Below are 19,407 nucleotides of genomic sequence, written 5' to 3' on the forward strand. Positions count from 1 at the left end.
GTTCTTAAAAGTTTAAACATTCCTTTTAGTCCACCACCTACCAGAGGTAGTGGGAAGGAAAGGATGCAGGGGAAGTGGACCTGTTTAGAAAGGAAGCAACTCCCATCTGTGTTGCCTGAAAATCAGTTCAGTTTACAGGTCAGCAGTGGCAGCTTGATCTAGCAAACACTTCATGGGTATACCAGCAGTCCAGTCTAGTAGAGTCAGGATAGCAAAAACCAATCAGCCAGGGTGGCATGACCTAGCAAAGCCAGCTAGGCCTCAGACTCCACACAAGTCAGCAAAAGGGACCAGGAGGAAGGCTGTGCCTCTCCCAGGGAAGGGAAGATCAGTGAAGATGAGAGACCAACAAGCATTGCACAGCTACTGGCAAGCCAGTTCAGCCTCTGTCTCTGTCTGTCGAGTACTTTTTATACTCATTTCAAACATCACATGTACTTCACATGCCTTGCCTCGGCATGAGCATCTGTGTCAGCTGACATCATTCTACCAATCAGCCGGAGTCTAGGAAAGCAGCAAGACACTGCAGCACACCACCAGAAGTTTGGTTTTTTTTTAAAGATTTATTTATTTATTTTATGTATGTAAGTACAGTGTTGCTGTCTTCAGACACCAGAAGAGAGCATCAGATCTCATTACAGATGGTTATGAGCCACCATGTGGTTGCTGAGAATTGAACTCAGGACCTCTGGAAGAGCAGTCAGTGCTCTTAACCGCTGAGCCATCTCTCCAGCCCCACCAGAAGTTTTTTTGTCATATTTCTCTCTATGGAGTCCGGACAGATGCAAGTCGACTACACAATGTAAGGCAGACAAATACATGCCTGTCATTAGCAAAGAATCCTTCATCACGTGTCCTTTCACGTGTTTGCTTTAACAGAACTCTCTCCTGTGTCTGCTTCAACTAAATGTTCATGAGTCTGCCTCAGCCTTTCACCCCTGTCCACTTTAACAAAACATTCCTTCACATGTTTGCCCCAGTGAAATACCATCCAACCAACTTTCCAAAGAACCCTTAAGTTTCTACTTCACACATGTGTACCCACGCACAACTATGCACATACACACAGACTGCATATATGTACTCACAAACATGCAAACATACACATACATACCACACATATAAATATGTACACATACACACACACCAGCCAGGCTAAGATGTGTTGGATTTGTCCCCAAAACAAAACACACACACACACACACAAATCCCAAACAAACAAACAAGAATTTGGGCCCTGTGAGATGATGAGGTGCCTCACCTGATAAAGGCACTGGGGACCGAGACTGAACACCCAAGCTCATTCCCTGTGACCCACTTGGTGGAAGGAGAAAACTGGCTCTTACAATGTCCTCTGAAGGCCAAATGTGGCAGTGTCTGCCTTTAATCCCAGCACCTGGGAGGCAGAAGCATGAGGATTTCTATGAATTCAAGGCCAGCCTGGTCAACATAGGGCGTTTTAGGATAGCCAGAGGGGGTTGAAGAGAAGTTGTTCCCTGATCTCTATGTGCATGATATGACACACACACACACACACACACACACACACACACACACACACACACTCATGCACACACACTCACACATAGAGACATACAGAGAGACAAAATAAGTTGTTCCCTGATCTCTATGTGCATGATATCACACACACACACACACACACACACACACTCACGCACACACACTGAACAAAAAGGAAGCCTGAAGGCACAATGGCCTTTTTTTTTTTTTTCTTTTTTTCCGGAGCTGAGGACCGAACCCAGGGCTTTGGGCTTGCTAGGCAAGCACTCTACCACTGAGCTAAATCCCCAACCCCGCACAATGGCCTTTTATAATAATTAAGAATAGCCACAGTTTTTACAAGGTGTACCACTGGCCAGCTGTTGATTTAGTAACTTGCCATAGTAACTGGGCTGGTCAGAGAGCTAGTCCGTCTATTCTACAATCTCCATTATTCATTGTGAGGCCAAGATGCCTCCTTGGTACCAAAGACCCGAGAGTTTATCTGGGACAGTGACATGTGACCTGATTCCGTGCTAACAGCCAGTATAAGCACACAGCAACTCAAACTCAAAACCACCAGTTGCAGGGCTAGGATGCTTGCCTAATATTTTCAAGGCTCTGGGATTCAGCATGGGCTAGGCATGGAGAAAAGAGATCAGAAATTCAAGGTGATGCTATGTAGTTCATGGCTAGCCTGAGCTCAGGAGACCCTGTTCTAATGAATAAAACAACAAGCAAACAGGACATTGGAGGACTGGGGAGACAGCCCAGCAGAGTAAAGTGCTTGTCTCCAAACTTGAGGATGTGAGTTCAATTCCCAGGGGACTCACATTGTGGAAGGAGAGGACCAGCTCTTCTGAGAATTGTCCTCTGGCCTCCACATGCATAGTATGGGGTAAGGAGGCCCCTCCCGATACACATCACATAAAAAGTAAATGTAAAATTGATAGGGAAATAAATTTGAGAGACAAAGATGACTTCTGAGACCTTCCTTTCTCAGGGCAGAGGGTAAGGTCCTCATCTGTTTGTGGACAGCTCCTGGGGGCAGGAGCAGGCTTCATCCCTCTACACAGTGTCTGGTTTTCTGCCACAGAAGTTAGAGCCCAGGGAGCTTCACTGGCCAGGATTGCAAAGAGAATGCTCATAAGCTTTATACTGAGGGCTTTGTCTGCACGCCCTGATTGAATGGGGCAGCGTAAGCAACACTCCCTCGATGTGTTAGCACCACGGGGAGCTGAAGCTCCTGAGCTACAATGGGCACCTACACACCACACACATACACACACACACACACACACACACACACACATATCCACACTCACATGCACATATGCACACACACATATCCACACTCACATGCACACATGCATACTCATACCATATCCATACTCGCCCACATACACACATATTTACACTCACATGCACATAAGCACACCCACCTACACATAATTTAAAAATAAAATTTTTTGAAAGAATTATTTGTTAATTTTATGTATATAAATACTCTGTAACTGTCTTCAGACACACCAGAAGAGGGCATCAGACCCCATTACAGATGGTCGTGAGCCACCATGTGGTTGCTGGGAATTGAACTTAGGACCTCTGGAAGAGCAGTCAGTGCTCTTAACCACTGAGCCATCTCTCCAGCCCCCCAATTTTTTTTAAAAAGAACACTTTCTTTTGGCTGGTTAGTGGTGGCTCACATCTTTAATCCCAGCATTTGGGGAGGCAGAGGCAGATGGATCTCTCAGTTCGAGGCCAGTCTGGTCTACAGAGCAAGTTCCAGGATAGCCAAGGCTACACAAGAAACTATGTGTTGGTAGCTGAGGCTTGATCTCAGGTTGTCAGGCTTTGTAGCAAGTGCCTTGCTGAGCCATTGCACAGGCCCTCCATGTTACTTTTTGAAATGGGGTCTCTTCAGTGCCACTTGCTGTTTTGACTAGACTGGCTGGCCTGTGGGTTCTGTGGATGCATCTGTCCCCAACTCCTGACCACCAAACTACAGACAAGCATTGCCACACCTGGCTTTTAGGTGGGTGTCGGGACCCCAAACTGAGACCATCATGCCTGCATGGCAAGGGCTTTGTTGACTGAATCGTCTCCCCAGCCTCATACTATAAAACCCTTAAAAGAAAGCAAACCTTCATGATTTTGAACTACTCTTTTAGATATGGCAAGAACAACAAGATAAACAAACCAAAGTTAAACCTTATAGGCTGGTACAGTTGGACATACTTGTAAATCAAGCACTTGTAGAGGATGTAGAGGCAAAAGGATCAGGAGATCAAGGCTAGCCTCTGCTACTAGTGCGTCGGAGACTAGTTTGAGTCATACCCCAACATTTGGCAGAGTGAAACAGGAGGCTTGTGAGTTTGAGGCCAGCCTGGGTTCTGGTAAGGGGATAAATGCAGTAATGGTTGCTATACCTGTATGTCCCATAAGCAGACTGTGCCTGGATGTGAATCTGTTTACCATACAAAGGCAAGAAGCCCTGATTCTTGCACAACGTGGATAAACCTTGAAATTATACATTACCTGATAGGGGTCAGATAACAAAGGCCACGTATTCTGTCTGCAATCCTGCAGGTGAGAAATGTTCTGTCAGCAAATCCCTAGATACAGGAACTAGACAAGTGTTTGCCAAAGACTGAAGGCTGGTGGTGGTGGTGAGGGAAGCTGGGGAGGGGAAGGGAGACAAGTGAGGGAGGATGGGAACTTGTACAGAGTTTTCCTTGGGGAGATGTGAACAAGCCTACCTGTCCCGAGGACCTCATGACAATCCTGGAACTTGCTCTGTAGAGCAGGCTGGCCTCGAACTCAGAGCTCCACCTGCCTCTGACTCCCGAAACGCTGGGATTAAAGGCATGAGTCAAAAAAAGTTTGACTCCACCAACGTTCACCTGGGGAACAAATGGGTTTATCAGGCTTGCTTACAGAGAGGAGCATGAGTGTCCCTAAAGCATCCACACTGGAAGGTCAGCATCCAGCATGGGTGGTGGCTTCTTCAGCTGGAAATGAGACCCCCCTCCCTGACTCTCTCTAGCCCCCTTCCAGGTCTGGAATCTGCAATTAGGACAGCATTGGACACAAGTGTCTGAGGGTAGTGGATGTCTTCAGATGAGTGTCCAGTCACCCTTCCAGACTCTCCTCAAGTGAGGTACATCAACCAGCAATCAGCCTCTGGTCCAGCTGTGATGATCTTTTGCAAGGAGACATAACTGGTCTTATAAAGATGGTGGTTTTCTGCTTGACGGACAGTGCTATGCGATAGGAGTAAGAACAGAGGAGGATGGGGATAGATGTGAGGGATGGATGCAGGGAAGCTACCTTGTAGGAGGTAATGTCTGTCTGATGTAAGCCGTGGTGGTGACTGTTTCAATTCTGACTACTGTATAACCTTCTAAATACTTCAGTTTCAAGTGGTGAGTGATTACAACCGAGCCCCAGGGACTCCAATATTCCTTCTGGCCTCTGGCATCGGCTCCCCCCAAACAGATGCACATACACTCACATAGACACACATGCACTTAAATAAAAAAACAAAGAAAAAGAAATGGTTTAGGGCTGGAGAGATGGCTCAGTGGTTAAGAGCACTGACTGCTCTTCCAGAGGTCCTGAGTTCAAATCCCAGCAACCATCTGTAATGGGATCTGATGCCCTCTTCTGGTGTGTCTGAAGATAGCTACATCAGTTATTAAAGAGAGAGAGAGAGAGAGAGAGAGAGAGAGAGAGAGAGATGGTTTAGCAGTTAAAAACACTGCTCTTAAAAAAACAAAAAACAAAAAACAAAAAACAAAAAAAACACTGCTCTTGCAGAAGATCAAATTCAATTCCTAGCACCCACTTCAGGCAGGCACCTGTATTCTCACAGACACACTCGCACATGCGCGTGCACGCGCGCGTGCACACCCACACACATTTGCTTTGCACACCAGGCTGGCCTCAAACTCAGAGCTCCACCTGCCTTTGGCATGCTACACCTACCTGGCCACACTGCCACTTTTATGTGGGTTCTAAACTTAGGTCCTCAGCTTGCATGGCCACATCTCTGTCTAACAAGGGCTCCTTCTGTCCAGACTGGCTTGGAGCTCATGGTGGTCATGCACCTTATCCTCTGTATTGGAGTGTGGGCTGAGCACAGACATGATCCACCGTGTTCAGTCTGCTTTGTGTTTTAAATTGGAAGTTGGACAATAAAAGTTACTTAGAACAGTCAGACATGGCGGTTCCTACTGGTAACCCCATTACTTGGGAGGCTGAGACAGAAAGATCACCCATGATTTTAAGGCCAGTCCGGGTTACATAGTAAGACTCTGTTTATTTAAGTTACTAAAAACAAAAAGACAATGTGCCTAAAGACAGTTTTTTTTTGTTGTTGTTTTGTTTTGTTTTTAAGCCTGAAGAGACAGGCCACTAGAAATGCAGCTTGGAGTTCCATTTATTCAATAACTGTAACCTGGGATCAATCCCTTCAGGACTGGAGGGGGCGGAGCTCGGTTTCCTCACCCGAAAATTGGCATCAAAATTTTATCTACTTCAACTGGGTGGGGAAGTACACACCTATTGTCTTGGTGCTTGGAAAGAAGACACAGGAGGATCAGAGTTTAAGGTCATTTTTAGGTTTCCTGGAGTGAATTAGACCACCTCTCAGAAAAACAAAAAAAACTACTTCATAGAGTCCTTAGGATCCAATGACTTAATTATTTACAAGGCAGAGAGGGGTTTTCACAGAGTGAGCATATTATGTAGATATTATGTAGGCCTACTCTCAAGTGTTGCTAGGGGTGATCCAGGGTCAGGTAGGTCAGCAAATAACCGTCTACGTTTTGACTTCTCTGAGGTCCTGTCAAAAAGATGTGGGAACAGCCTAATGAGAACCTGAAGGTCAAAGCACTATCCACCCCAACCCCCATCTTTCCTTCTTTCTTGTTCTTTCTTTTTGTTTTATTAAGACAGGGTTTCTTTGAGTATCCCTGACTGTTCTGGAACTCCATCTGTAGACCAGACTAGCCTTGAACTCAGAGATCTGGCCTGCCTCTGCCTCCAGAGTGCTGGGATTAAAGCCGTGATACCATCACTGCCCCGCCCTAGTTTTCTTTCTTGGCCCAGGAGTTATGTTGCCCAGACTTCTCTCTAACTCACTTTGTAGCTGAAAATAACCTTGAATTCCTGATTCTCTTGCTTCCACCTCCTGAGAGACGCACCCTTATACCTAATTAGAAAGCATACTTAGAAGATAAGGTGAATTAACCGACTAATTCTGTAACTGACACTGTAAGTTCCGGGCTACACAGTGAGACCCTGTCTGAGACACACAAGGTGCCCCTGAGGTACGGAGGCAGCACTCAGCAGGAAAAAGGGCTCTCAGCCAAGTGTGAAAACTTGCCCTCAATTTCTGGGACTCATGGAGTGGCTGAAAAGACTGACTCCTGTAACTTGACCTCTGACCTCCGCATATCCTATCCTCTATAAGGAAATAATTCAATGTGAGAAAGAGCAGGACTTGGTGGCATACTGTATTCCTAGCACTTTCAAGGCAAAAGTGAGGCCAGCGGGCCTGGGGATTTAGCTCAGTGGTAGAGTGCTTACCTAGGAAGCGCAAGGCCCTGGTTCGGTCCCCAGCTCCAAAAAAAAAAAAAAAAAAGAAGAACCAAAAAAAAAAAAAAAAAAAAAAAAGTGAGGCCAGCCTGATCTTCGTACTTCCAGGCCCATCAGGGTTACATAGTGAGACTCAGTCTCAAATAAAAATAAATAAATAGATAAATAAATAAATAAATAAATAAGGAGATAGATAAAGAATAAATACATAGAAACCAAAAACAAACAAAAAGACATTTGAAGTTGGGATAGCCTGGACTACATATGTAAACACCTGTGCTGGGCAAGCAGTGTGTTTACTATCTAGAATATAGGTGCTGTATCTACCCTGATGCCTGGACATATGGGCAGCCACTAGGAGGGAAGAGGTATAGTCAGTCTCTGTTTCTACTTAAGTGGATCTGAGGTCCAAGGGGTCAAAGGCGGACCTCTCAGAGCCACCGCAGAAGGACAAAGGAGAGGAGGGGTTTTAGGATCTATATCCAGTCTACTGTCCCCTGGAGTGAGCCAACGTTAGAACAAATCTCTCTAGAATCCCTTCTTTCTTTTCCTCCTCCTACCCCTCTCCCTCCTCCCATCAGGCCCCCAGGCAGAGGTGCCAAATGCTAAACTGGATGGGCATAGTGGGGCCCATCTGTAATCCCAGCACTCAGGACCTGGAGGCAACTGGATATGGTGGTGCACGCCTTTAATCCCAGCACTGGAGAGGCAGAGGCTAAGGGAGAGGCAGGTGGAGCTCTGTGAGTTTGATGCCAACTACACGGTGAGTTCTAGGACAAGTCAGAGCTATTTAATAGAGGCCCTGTTTCGAAACAGAAAAGGCGGAAATGGAGGCCTAAGAATCCAGAGTTCAAGATCATTCTCAGGATCATGGTGATTTGGAGTCCAACCTAGGGTACAGGGGATCCTTTCTCTAAAACAAAAACAAAAACAACAACAACAAAAAATCCAAAACACCCAAATACCAAGCTGAAGCTGGCTAGTGCCCGCTCTCTCACTCCTACTCTTCTCCCTGGCGTTGACAGAAGGCTTGTGTGTCAGAAGTCGGCCTGGTGGCAGGAGGCAGAGCAGAGACGGGGGCCACAAAGGCTGCATTATACTCCGAGGCAGCCAGAGAATGGTGGACATTATCTCCTCCTGTCTTCTGACTTGGAAGACTGAGCCCTACAAGGCAGGAGCAACTTGTCCAAGGTCACTGTAAGAAGATGTCAGAGCCAGGGCTGGAGCTTGGGATCCCTCATCGGAGCCAGGATTCTAAGCTGAGTGCAGAGTCCTTAGCAGAGCCAGGATCCTCAGTGGAATGCAGAGTCATTAGCAGATCCTGGAGTCCTTGCAGATGGGGGAGCTCAGAGGCAGGAGTCCTAGGGGAAGACAGAGCATCCAGCCAAGGATGATCTTATGCAAAGTTGCCCAGAAGGCTAATAGGGGAACTGCAGGGACCTGCAGCGACAGTCACTTTGACAGCAAGCTGGAAGGGAATAGTCATAAAGGAGGATTGGGGGGTGGAGGTTATCTTCTTCTTAGCCCAGGCTGGATCCCATGAGTTTTCAAAGCGTGGGTAAGGATGAAATTTACTTTAAGTAGGATAAGGATGTATAATCTGATTTAAAGTTTTGGAGGTGTGGGCTAGGGTTGTAAGGTTGGTAGAGTATTTATCTCATACGTAAGAAGCCTTAAGTTCCATTCCCAGGCCTATGTCAAACCAGACGTGGTGAGTGCGTACAATGACAGAACTGAGGAGGTAAAAGCTGGAGATCAGAAGGTCTAGAATGTGGTTCTCAAACTTCCTAATACCGTGCCACTTTAATAAGTTCCTCATGTGGCGACTCCCCCCTCCCCCAACCATAAAATTCTTTTGTTGTTACTTCAGAACTGTAATTTGCTACTGTTATGAATTTAATGTAAATATCTGACAGACAGGATAACTGATAACCACCACAGGGGTCAGGACCCAGAGGTTGAGAACCCATGCGCTGGGTCATCCTGTGTATCAAGTTTGAGGCCAGCTTGGGCTACATTTTCTTGTTCTTTTTTTTTTTTTTTTTTTTTATATATATATATATATATATATATTTTTTTTTTTTTGGTTCTTTTTTTCGGAGCTGGGGACCGAACCCAGGGCCTTGCGCTTCCTAGGCAAGCGCTCTACCACTGAGCTAAATCCCCAACCCCCATTTTCTTGTTCTTGATGGCAGGAGATGCAAGCACAAAGATATTAGATAATAAGATATTAGATAATATGTGGTGTGTCACTGCAGAGACCCAAGAGTGTTGGAGTGAGGTCGCCTCAATTTGGAGGCCTTGAGCTATCAGCACATAGTGCAGGCTCTAGGGGGTCGCAGAGAGTCGGTGGAGGCTCTAGGAATGACCCTGAGGGTAGTGACTCAGTGTTCAAACCTGGGCCAGCAAAGGTTAGCCATGTGTCAGAAGGAGTCAGGGGTGAATATGACGGGGCCAAGTGAGCATGGACCGCGGTCAGCAGGGAGACGAATGTTCTAAACCCGTCTTAGTTAACATTTCTGTTGCTGCACGGAAACACCATGGCCAAAGCGCAAGTTGGGGAAGGAAAGGGTTCACTTGGTATACACTTCCAGGTCATAGTCCGTCATTGGAGGAAGTGAGAACAGGAACTCAAACAGGGCAGGATCCTGGAGACAGGGACCATGGAGGGGTGCTGCTTACTGGATCGCTTCCTCTGGCTTGCTCAGCCTGCTTTCTTATGGAGCCCAGGACCACCAACTCAGGGATGGCACCACCCACAATGGACTGGACCCTTCCCCACTGATCTCCTCAACTGAGACTCCTTCCTCTCTAATGATGCTAGCTTGTCTCAAGTAGGCACACAAAACCAGACAGTCCAAAATTCATTGAATAACTCCTATGGTCATGACTCAACAGGTATCTGTCACGCTGTCCAGATTCCTCTGTGGCATGGTGGTAGCCTAACAGCTGATGCTGTAATAAGAAACAGTGCAGGCTGGAGAGGTGGCTCAACGGTGAAGAAAACACACAGCCTGGGTTTTGAGTTTGTTTGTTTGTTTTTTAACATTTTAATAATTTATTTTAATTTTATGTGTAGGTGTGTGTCTGTGTGAGGGTATTAGATATTGGAGTTGCACACAGTTGTGAGCTGCCATGTGGGTGTTGGGAATTGAACCCAGGCCCTCTGGAAGAACAATCAGTGCTCTTAATCACTGAGCCATCTCTCCAGCCCCAACATCCTGTTCTTAGTTCAATTCCCAGCACCCACACCAGGCAACTCTCACGACTGCCCCAGACGAACTGATCTGAAACACCCCTCTGACCTCCTCTCTTACACACACACACACACTTGAGGTTTAAAAAAAGAAAAGAAAAAGGTTAAAAACAAAACAAAAAACCCCAGTGGCCTGCTCATTCCTGGAATTCCCCAAACAAAACAAACACTGCAATGGCAGGGATTTGGGGGGTGAGAGGGGATTGTTGAGCTGCTCCAAGAGAAGAAACAGAGTGAGGGAGCTCTGAAGTGTAAGTCCCCAAAGGAGTGGGGACAGAGTGAGTTCAAGTCCCAAGGTCAAACCGTTTAACATTCCTGCCCAGACACCTTCTGCACCCTGCCTCATCTGTACCTGATACCTCTGCTTATAATGACATTCCTTTCAAAAGCACAAAGTAGCCAGGTCTGGTAGCAGAAATCTGTAATCCCAGCCACTAAGAGGCAGTCAGAGAGGATCATAAATTCAAGGCCAACCAAGGCAATCTTAAAGGGTAAAGTATTTAAGCCATTTTTAAAAAGATTTACTTTTCTGAGTACACTGTGGCTGTCTTCACCACCAGAAGAGGGCATCAGATCTCACTTCAGATGGTTGTGAGCCACCATGTGGTTGCTGGGAATTGAACTCAGGATCTCTGGAAGAGCAGTCAGTGCCCTTAACCACTGAGCCATCTCTCCAGCCCCATTGTAGCCATTCTTTTCTTCTGAGTCAGAGCCTGACTTTGTATTCCTGGCTGGCCTAGAGTTTACTATGTAGACTAAGGGGGTCTTGAACTAAGAGATCTGCCTGCCTGTGCTTCCTCAGTGCTGGGATTAAGTGGGTATAAGACCCTAAACCCACCACAAACAAAGTAAAAGGAATGTGGCTTAGTGGCAGAGTCTTGGACTGGAGGACTTGAGCACTCAGGCTTTTTACCTAGTGGTTGGTATGTGTGAACCCTAGCTAGGTGTGGCCACTTGTTCCTGGAATTCCAGTATTTCAAGTTACAGACCGACTCAAGGCCAGCCTAGGCTACATAGTGAGCCCATCACAGACAGCACCCTAACCTTTCCCCTGATGCTGTTCACATGTTCTCAGGTCCCATGCTCTATTATGTCACCACCCTTTGACTATTAGAGTGTCACCACCATTTGACTATCAGAGTGGCCTCCATCCATCTAGGCTTCTTCTGCTCCTAGGCCTGTTTCTGATGTTCCCCGTCACTGGTCTGAACCTTTGCTCTCCAAGCATGCACATTCCTTCGAAATGTCTGCCCAAGTTAGTTTGCTCAGTAAAATGCACTAAAGGGGAGGCGGGGGTGGGATGGGTAGGGAGTGGGTCACAGGGGTGGGTGACTAAAACCTTAGAATTTAGATTTAATTTATTTGTGTGTGTGTGTGAGAGAGAGGGGGGGGGGGGCAGGAGTGAGCTTGTTTAGTTTAAGTGCTTGCTGAGGCCAGAAGAGGAAGAGGAGGTGGATAGTTACTGGTGGTTGTCAGCCTGATGTAGGTGCTGGGAATAAAAGTCACTTCCTCAGGAAGAGCAGAAAACACTCTTAGCCACTGAGTTGCTGAGTGTGGTGGTGGTCACCTTTAATCCCAGCACTCCATGTAACAACCAAACCAAACCAAAAGCCCAAACAAACAAAACCAAAAACAACTCACTATTAATTAATTAATTAATTAATTAATTAATTAAAGTCAGGGTCTCACTATCATAGCCCTGGCTGGCCTGGTGCTTATAGCTATAGAGACCAGGCTGGCCTCAAACTTAGAGATCTGCCTGCCTCTGCACCTGAGTGCTGGACTAAAGACATGAGCCACCATGCCTGGCTCAATTTACTTTTTTATTTAGCAGTGATGGGAACTGACATTCCTCCCAGTCTGCTTTACAGTTTCTCTCCTTTCTCCCCTCTTCCCCAATCCCTTCTTTCCAGGGTTTCTCCCTATAACTCTGGCTGGCCTCGAACTCAGAGATCAGTCTGCCTCTGCCTCCCAAGTGTGCTGGGATTAAAATCGCTTTGTTTTCTGTGTCCTTGGCTTGGTGACTCTAGGTTTACCCGGGTGTGAATCTGATCCTCTTCCTGTCATCCCCTGAGTGTGGGGATTCCAGGACGCTCTGCTGGTGCTGGTGCTGGTGCTGGAACCTAGGAGTTCACAAGGCTGGGCAAGTATGTGGTCAACTGAGTGACAGCACCAGTCCTCCTTCTTTTCAAAGTGTGAAGAGTGTGGGAACTCTACCGGTGGCTACACAACCAAATAAAATGTCTTTCTCTCACCCCCAGCAACCATTAACTGCCTAAAACAATCCACAGGGAGGGGTGGGGCCTTGTAGCACTCCTTTTACTTTTCTGAGGAGCTCCTGTAGCCCAAGTTGGCTTTGAACCCTGTGCAGCCAAGGATGACCTTGATCTGCTCCTGTATTCCCTGGAGTGCTAGGATCAAAAGCATAAACTATTACACCTGGCTACATGTTGTACCTTAAACCTTTTTGCTGGTGTAGGCGTGGGAAGGTAAGGGAGTTTCTTTTCTTTAGAGAAGGACTCTTGTTATGTAGCCCTAGGTAGACTAGGACCCAGTTTGTAGACCAGGCTAGCCTTGAACTCAGAGATCTTCCTGCCTCTGCCTCCTGAGTGCCTGTATTTATGGCTTGGCTGGGTTTTTGTTTGTTTGTTTGTTTTTTGTTTCCTTTTTTCTTCCTATTTGGTTGAAGATGGAGGCGTCTCAATACACAGGTTCGTCTTGGTCTTCAAACTTGTGAACTTCTTGTCTGCCTCCTGATGGCTATGCCATCACGTTTTGTTTTGTTTTGTTTTTTTTTTTTAATTAAAAAAAAAATCTGTCTTTAGCATACTGGGCCTCCATCAGCCTGGAAACTTCTCTCAAAGGCACTGTCTAGTGAACTATCCTGCTGCTTCAACTATTTCTTTCCAAGTATTTTATTTACCTGTATGGTGTTGGGATTGAACTGAACATAGGGCCTTGTGCATACCACATGACTGCTCTACCTCTAAACTACTTTTGAGGCCCTGCTGTGTCAGGTAGTGACTGAGACACCAGCTCCCAAGACTACTAAGCCCCTCGTGAAAATGACACCTGCCCTTGGTCTCGATTTACCTGCTAGTTGTGACTTCCTTTTATTTCTAGTTACTGGTGGGATGTTTCTGCCTGTGTACACATCTGTCACCAAGCCTGGGCTACACTGTTCTCCTTATGTCTATCTTCACGGTCCTCAGTGTGTATTCTGGTTAATGCCACTTCTCAGCCTGTAGTAGATAGAACCTCCTTCCTCCAATAGCATTTTAGTGGCTGTTCCTGCCTTTCCTTCATCCAAGGTGGGAGTCACTTCTTTGCTGCCCAAATTATCCCAAAATTACTAGGTATGTGGGGAGGAGGCCCTGAGTTTGAGTGCTTCCCCACAGTACGTTTGAGCTATTTCCTTCTTCCAATGGTTCTAGCCAGACTCTAGCTTGTGTGGCTGTGTTTGAGGACTCAAGTTTGTTGTCCACTTGCCCTGATTAAGGCTCAGTTTCCAGAAGACTCTGTACCAGATCCTCACTGGCCTCCTGCCCCTCCTGGTCACTCAGCCAAATCTTAAGTACACATCAATTTTTTTGTTGTGTTTTGAGCCAAGGTTTTTCTGTGTAGCCCTGGCTATCTCTAGACTCATGCTCCGTAAACCTAGCTGGCTTTGAATTTTAAAAATATACTTTTTTTTTTTTTTGACAGGGTTTATGTAGCCCTGGCTGGTCTGGAACTCACAACATAGGGACCTCAAACTCAAGAGCTGGCTTGCCTCGAGTGCTGGGATTACATTTACACACCACCACACCTGGTTAGCATACATCACATTTTGTCCCTATCTTTCAATCAGCTCTCCTCTGTCCATACATTCTAGGCAATCTCTAGTCCTAGAAAGAGGCCCTCTGCAATCTAGTTTTTTGTGTTCTAAGCTGTGTTCCTTTAACACCTTCAGTTTTCAGTGCTTTGCTCACGGCCACAGACAGAGCAGCATCAAGTGTGTTCTATAATCTGGGCTCCTCAGCAACACAGCACCAAGTGTAAGTCTGACCTCCAGGGAACCTCAGGGAGGCCTGCACCCCAGCCCCCACCTGCTCCAGCAGAGAAGCATCAACAAATGTTTATTGTGGATAACCCCACCCCCACCCAGGGAGTCCTCAGCCTGGGTTTGAACTGCCCACTCTGGCGCTTAATTGTCTATTGTCTTACTGTTGGGTCTAGCCGCCTGTAGACACTTTTTGCCCTTGTGTCCAGCCTGGAGTCAGCTGATGGGCACTTGGTTACTAGGTCTTTGCCACAGCTGTTCACAAGATCTCCTAATGGGTGTTACAGATCCAGTTTTCTGGTTCAGTGTGTAGAGGGATTCAGGAATCTGCATTGACACCCTGGATTGGTCTACATTCCTGGGAGGACTGTCCCACTTAGGCAGGAATATCTCCTGCAGTAATTAACTACTGCACACAGCTGAAGAAAAATCACAAAAATACCCTTTTGTTTCTGGGCACCTCACTTGACAGGTGTAACATTCTGACAGGCTACTTGCCACAGGTGCATGGCTCCCCACGTGGTCCTCGTGTTGGGGTCATTCCAGACTCAAGACCCTCCAATCCCCACCACCCTGCAGCTGTGGCCCTCCTTCCCACTCTTGTGCTTCCCCTTTCTCCTAGTCCCTGCCCCCTCCCACAACCCTTCCCCTAGAATATTTTATTGTTCCTGTTGTTTTCCCTGCGGGATAGGGGAACAACTGAGTAGACGGACAGGATGCTCTGTCCTACTGAAGGGGCAATCTCTCCACCTGAGAAAACCCTGTATTTTCTACCAGAGAAATGGGCAGAGGCCTCTCTCTGGAACTAGGTAGGAGATGTCACTCCCAGAAGAGACCCCGTCTTTTGTAAACATCCCAAAGCAGGCTCAACCTGCAGTTCCTTTGTTGGGGCAGGAGTGAATCTTAGCGATAAGGCAAGGAAAGCTTGTAAGAACAAGGGAGGCGCACCCTTCTCCCTCTGGCCTCCGGAGCACCCCATACTTAAAAAGGGAAAGGGAAAAGAAAGCAGCAACCCAAGAATTTAAGATCGCAATTCCCAGCTTTCAAATACGAAGCATTTTTAACCAATCCATTTTTTTAATTCTTAAATTCTTGACATTACAGAACTAAACTGAAATTTATTAACATTCCACTCTTACATTTTTCGACAAACAGAAAATAAAATCCATGAGCCAAAAACCCAAACGAAACTAAAAACAGGGAAAAGCTTATAAAACTAAATATGGATCCCAGCATTAACAGCTGAACAGAGAATGTGATTTTTCTTTAAATTCTTAGCGGATGATAAAGTGTAGAAACTGAACACTTACAAATTATTTAAAACCTGGAATCACTGACCAGAAATTACACAGTTGGATCATGGGAAAACAGCAGAAGGGGGTTACGAGCGAACCTACACTGTTCTAGCTGCACCCCATGCCCTTCTCAGAGGAAAGCCTGGCATTGATTAGATACTGGGCCAGGCTAATACTGGCAGCGGAGCCAGTAATAGTGACCTGCCTTCCAGAAGAGCCTTCCACTGGGTTGGCAATTTTGATCTGGGCCCCGGACATCTGGCGGATCTCATTGATGTTGGCGCCTTGGCGCCCGATTATGCAGCCGATTAAGTTATTTGGAATGGTGAGTTCATGGGTGGTTTGAGTAGATGCATCCAAACTTGCCCAATAGCCTTTCACCTCTGGAGAGCTGGAGTCAATTCCGGCGAATCCCGTCCCGCCGTGCATCATGGCAAAGTGAGACTGTTGTCTTGCCACCTGGTTCAGCTTGGCCAGATCCAGCGGAGAAATGGTGTGTTGTCCTTGAATCGAGTAGGCGTCTAGAGGTGGTCCCTCCAGGTCGTGGGTGGCGTGGGGATAGCCCGCCGCGTCGCTGCAGCGATCTTGGCCGCCCGCGCAGATGACTGGCGAACTGGCCGGCATGGGCTGGTACGGGATGGTCATGACTCTCCCTTGCGGAGACTGGGAGAGCGTCTCCAGCATGACCAGGCAGATCTGCTTAACACACTCGGTGACCGACTGCGGCACGCCGGCGATAGTGATAGCCCGCTCGGTCGAGTTGGGCAGCATATCCCCCGCCACCTGGACCTGGGCCCCCGTGCTCTCGCGGATCTCCTTGATCTTGCAGCCGCCCTTGCCGATCAGGGAGCCACACTGGGTGGCGGGCACCACCAGCCGAAGAGTGACCGGGGGCCTGCTGGCCGCCGTACTGTTGGTCATGGAGCTGTTGATATCTTCCTCCAGCTTGTCGATGATCATGGCGAAGGCCTTAAAGATGGCATTGGTGGGCCCAGTCAGCGTGATGATTCTCTCCGGGCAGTTCCCCTCCGAGATGTTGATCCGCGCGCCGCTCTCCTCGCGGATCCTCTTCACCGACTCCCCTTTCTTCCCGATGATGCTGCCTACTTCCTTTCCGTGCATCAGCAGCCGAATGGTGAGAGTCACGTTGAGTCCGCTTTCAGTCACACCGGCGTCCATGGCGAGCGGCGGGCGGCGTTCGGGAGTTGGGCTCGTTACGTGGTCAAGTCCTGGGCGGCTGGCGGGGGAGGGGAGGAGTAGGCCCGAACTGCCGGCGCGAGGCGAGCGGGGGCCGCGGGAGCGGGCGGGCGCGGGCGGGAGGCCGCGGCGGCGTCGCAGGACGAGCGGCAGCAGCGGCGGGGGCGAGCGGGGCCGGGAGCGGCGGACGGGCGGGTGGGCGAGGGCGCGGCGGTGGCGACTCCGGCGGCAGCCTCGGCGGTCTGGGCGGGGCGGGAAGCCCGCTTTCAACCCCGCGTACCCTCTGACCCCGGAAGTGCTTTCCGCGCAGGACCCCTAGGAAAAAAAGAGGACCGGCTTTTTTAGGTCACAAGACTGCGCCAGAGCGCGCGATACTTGAGAAAATAACCCTGTGGGACCACGAGACGGGAGAAAATGTACAACGTAGGCAAACCTGAGAATCCGGCAAAGATTGAGAGGAAGCACGTGTTTTTGTTAACTCTAGAGGCACCGGCAGGAGACTGGGACAGTTACTACTCTGTGACGGAGACAGATAATATTTTCTCGCTCCGCCGAAGAGTTCGATCGCGGAGCGATACAGGCAGCCGCGCAGGCCACTGCAGGCGGTAGCTAGGCCGCCGCGGGTTTAAAACGTGCGCGTGAGATGACGAGGGCGCATGCGCGGGAGTAAGGGGGGCGGGAGAGGCCCGCGGTGGTTTCCGGGGGGGAGGGGTGGTGAGGCGCGGCCTGGAGGCGGTGCACGCGCTCTGGTGGGCACGTGGGGCCCCTTCGTCCCCGGCGTCCCGGCGCCTCGTACCAGCCCCCACCTTGGCCTCTGTCCGGTGACTGCGTCCGCTTCGCAGAAAGACTTGAGAGTCACTCACTCCACCTAGTACCGCCCGGGCTTGTGGTGTTTTGGGGACGTGTTAGGAACTCGGCTCTCTAGAAGAATGGCGTCCATTTACATAATGCTTTGTTTGCATTTTGTTGGCTTCTGTTAGTGAAACCCTCAGAAGCCCCACCTCCTGCCCTTGTGTTTTACGTCCCGCGACGGTTTCTCTAGACATTAGAGGACCAGTGCGCACTGATGGGATGCCGCCATGGCCCGGCATGTCCATACTGGCTCGCGGGCCGCCTGGACCACGCTCTCTGGAGGCGGCCAACACTCGCCGCGGCCGCCATCTTGGGAGGTCTTCCTGACCGATCCCTCCCGCCAGGAAATGGCTATCAATACGCTGGAGAGTGGGTTGTGGTTTCTTTGCCTGCTCCTTGTGCCCCCGCCATAGTCAGCCCAGAGGAGGTCTTGTGAACGTGTTTAGTACTTCACAGAAAAGGCTAACGTGGCGCTCCCCCGCCCCCCTCCCCCCACCAGCGGGGAGGGCTGGCGGCCATGTCTTCCCAACAAAATGGCGACACGTGTCGCCATCGAGAAATTGGGGTGGGTCTGAAAGCTCTAGAACGTGCATTTTATCATTCTAGACTTTCCCCTAGGATGAAACCGCAAGCTACTTGAAAGGGTTTTTGTTTTTTGTTTTGGCACAAGGTTAATTCTCTTTACCTCCCTTGTTGGCCATGAGAATAGTTAGCAGGCCCAACAAGGATTCCTGTAAAATTGAGTGATGGCAGGCAGGTGTGTCTGTGTAGTATCTAACCAAATACCCAAGCATCTAGAAATCCGTTTTCCTAGACGCTGTACAGATTGTAGTGTAACTGATTAAAGATTGTTATGGCTAAGAAGCCATAGAATGACTGTGTCTCCCTATCCAACTGTCCAGTGATCCATAAACAATTGTGTTCACTTTTATAGTCAAGAGGAACAGTTCGTGGTTGTGGATGTGCCACACCAGATTCCAAACATTTTTTTCATATGCAATATGATTTTTTAAGTTGCAAATTCCCTGAAGTTGGTATTTATTTCTCTTTTTTCCCCCAGCAGAGCAAGACAAACCCAGAGAGATGAAGTGACTGACCCAAGGTTACACAGGATGGAATCTGTATCTTCTGATTTCCTTACTGGTGAGCACCTTTTGCAGATTTTTATTTAAATCAGAGTTTTAGAATTTAATTTTGCAGAACTAGTTATCAGAGAGGATCTCGCACTTTTTAGCTAAACTGTCAGCTACTGAGCCACGTTCCTGTATTTTTCACACAGTTTCAGTGCACAGTCACAATGTAGCCCAGTTTGCACTGAGCTCTGGATCCTCCTGTCTCAGCTTCTTAATATTGGAATTACAGGCCTGTGCCACCACTGGCAGGGTTTTAGAATTTAAATGTTGAGGACATGGTAGGAAACAACTTTGATCCCAGCATTGGGGAAATAGAAGCAGGTGAATTTCTGAGAGTCTGAGCAAGGGCTGTACAGTGGAGACTCTGGGTTTTTTTTTTGTTTGTTTGTTTGTTTTTTTGTTTTGTTTTGTTTTGTTTGTTTTTGTTTTTTTAAATGTAAGTGCTTCCTGTGAGCTTGTCATTTCTAAAGGAGCCACTCAGAAAACCCACTGCTCCTATTTGTATGTTCAGTGCCCCCCTTTATTCCTGGT

The 19,407-nt window shown here is 48.1% G+C and overlaps 1 protein-coding gene across 1 annotated transcript; it reads right to left on the reverse strand.

Moving 5' to 3' along the window:
• Positions 1-15,456: 15,456 nt before the first annotated feature.
• Positions 15,457-17,464, reverse strand: Pcbp1 (poly(rC) binding protein 1). The gene is made up of 2 exons (NM_001399658.1): positions 17,325-17,464; positions 15,457-17,206 (listed from the first exon to the last, which is right to left on the reverse strand). Exon 2 carries the CDS (start codon positions 16,871-16,873, stop codon positions 15,803-15,805), a length of 1,071 nt encoding a protein of 356 aa, NP_001386587.1. The 5' UTR covers positions 16,874-17,206; positions 17,325-17,464; the 3' UTR covers positions 15,457-15,802.
• Between the last annotated feature and the right edge of the window lie 1,943 nt (positions 17,465-19,407).

Source organism: Rattus norvegicus, chromosome 4, assembly GCF_036323735.1.
Source record: "Rattus norvegicus strain BN/NHsdMcwi chromosome 4, GRCr8, whole genome shotgun sequence".
NCBI lineage: Eukaryota > Metazoa > Chordata > Mammalia > Rodentia > Muridae > Rattus > Rattus norvegicus.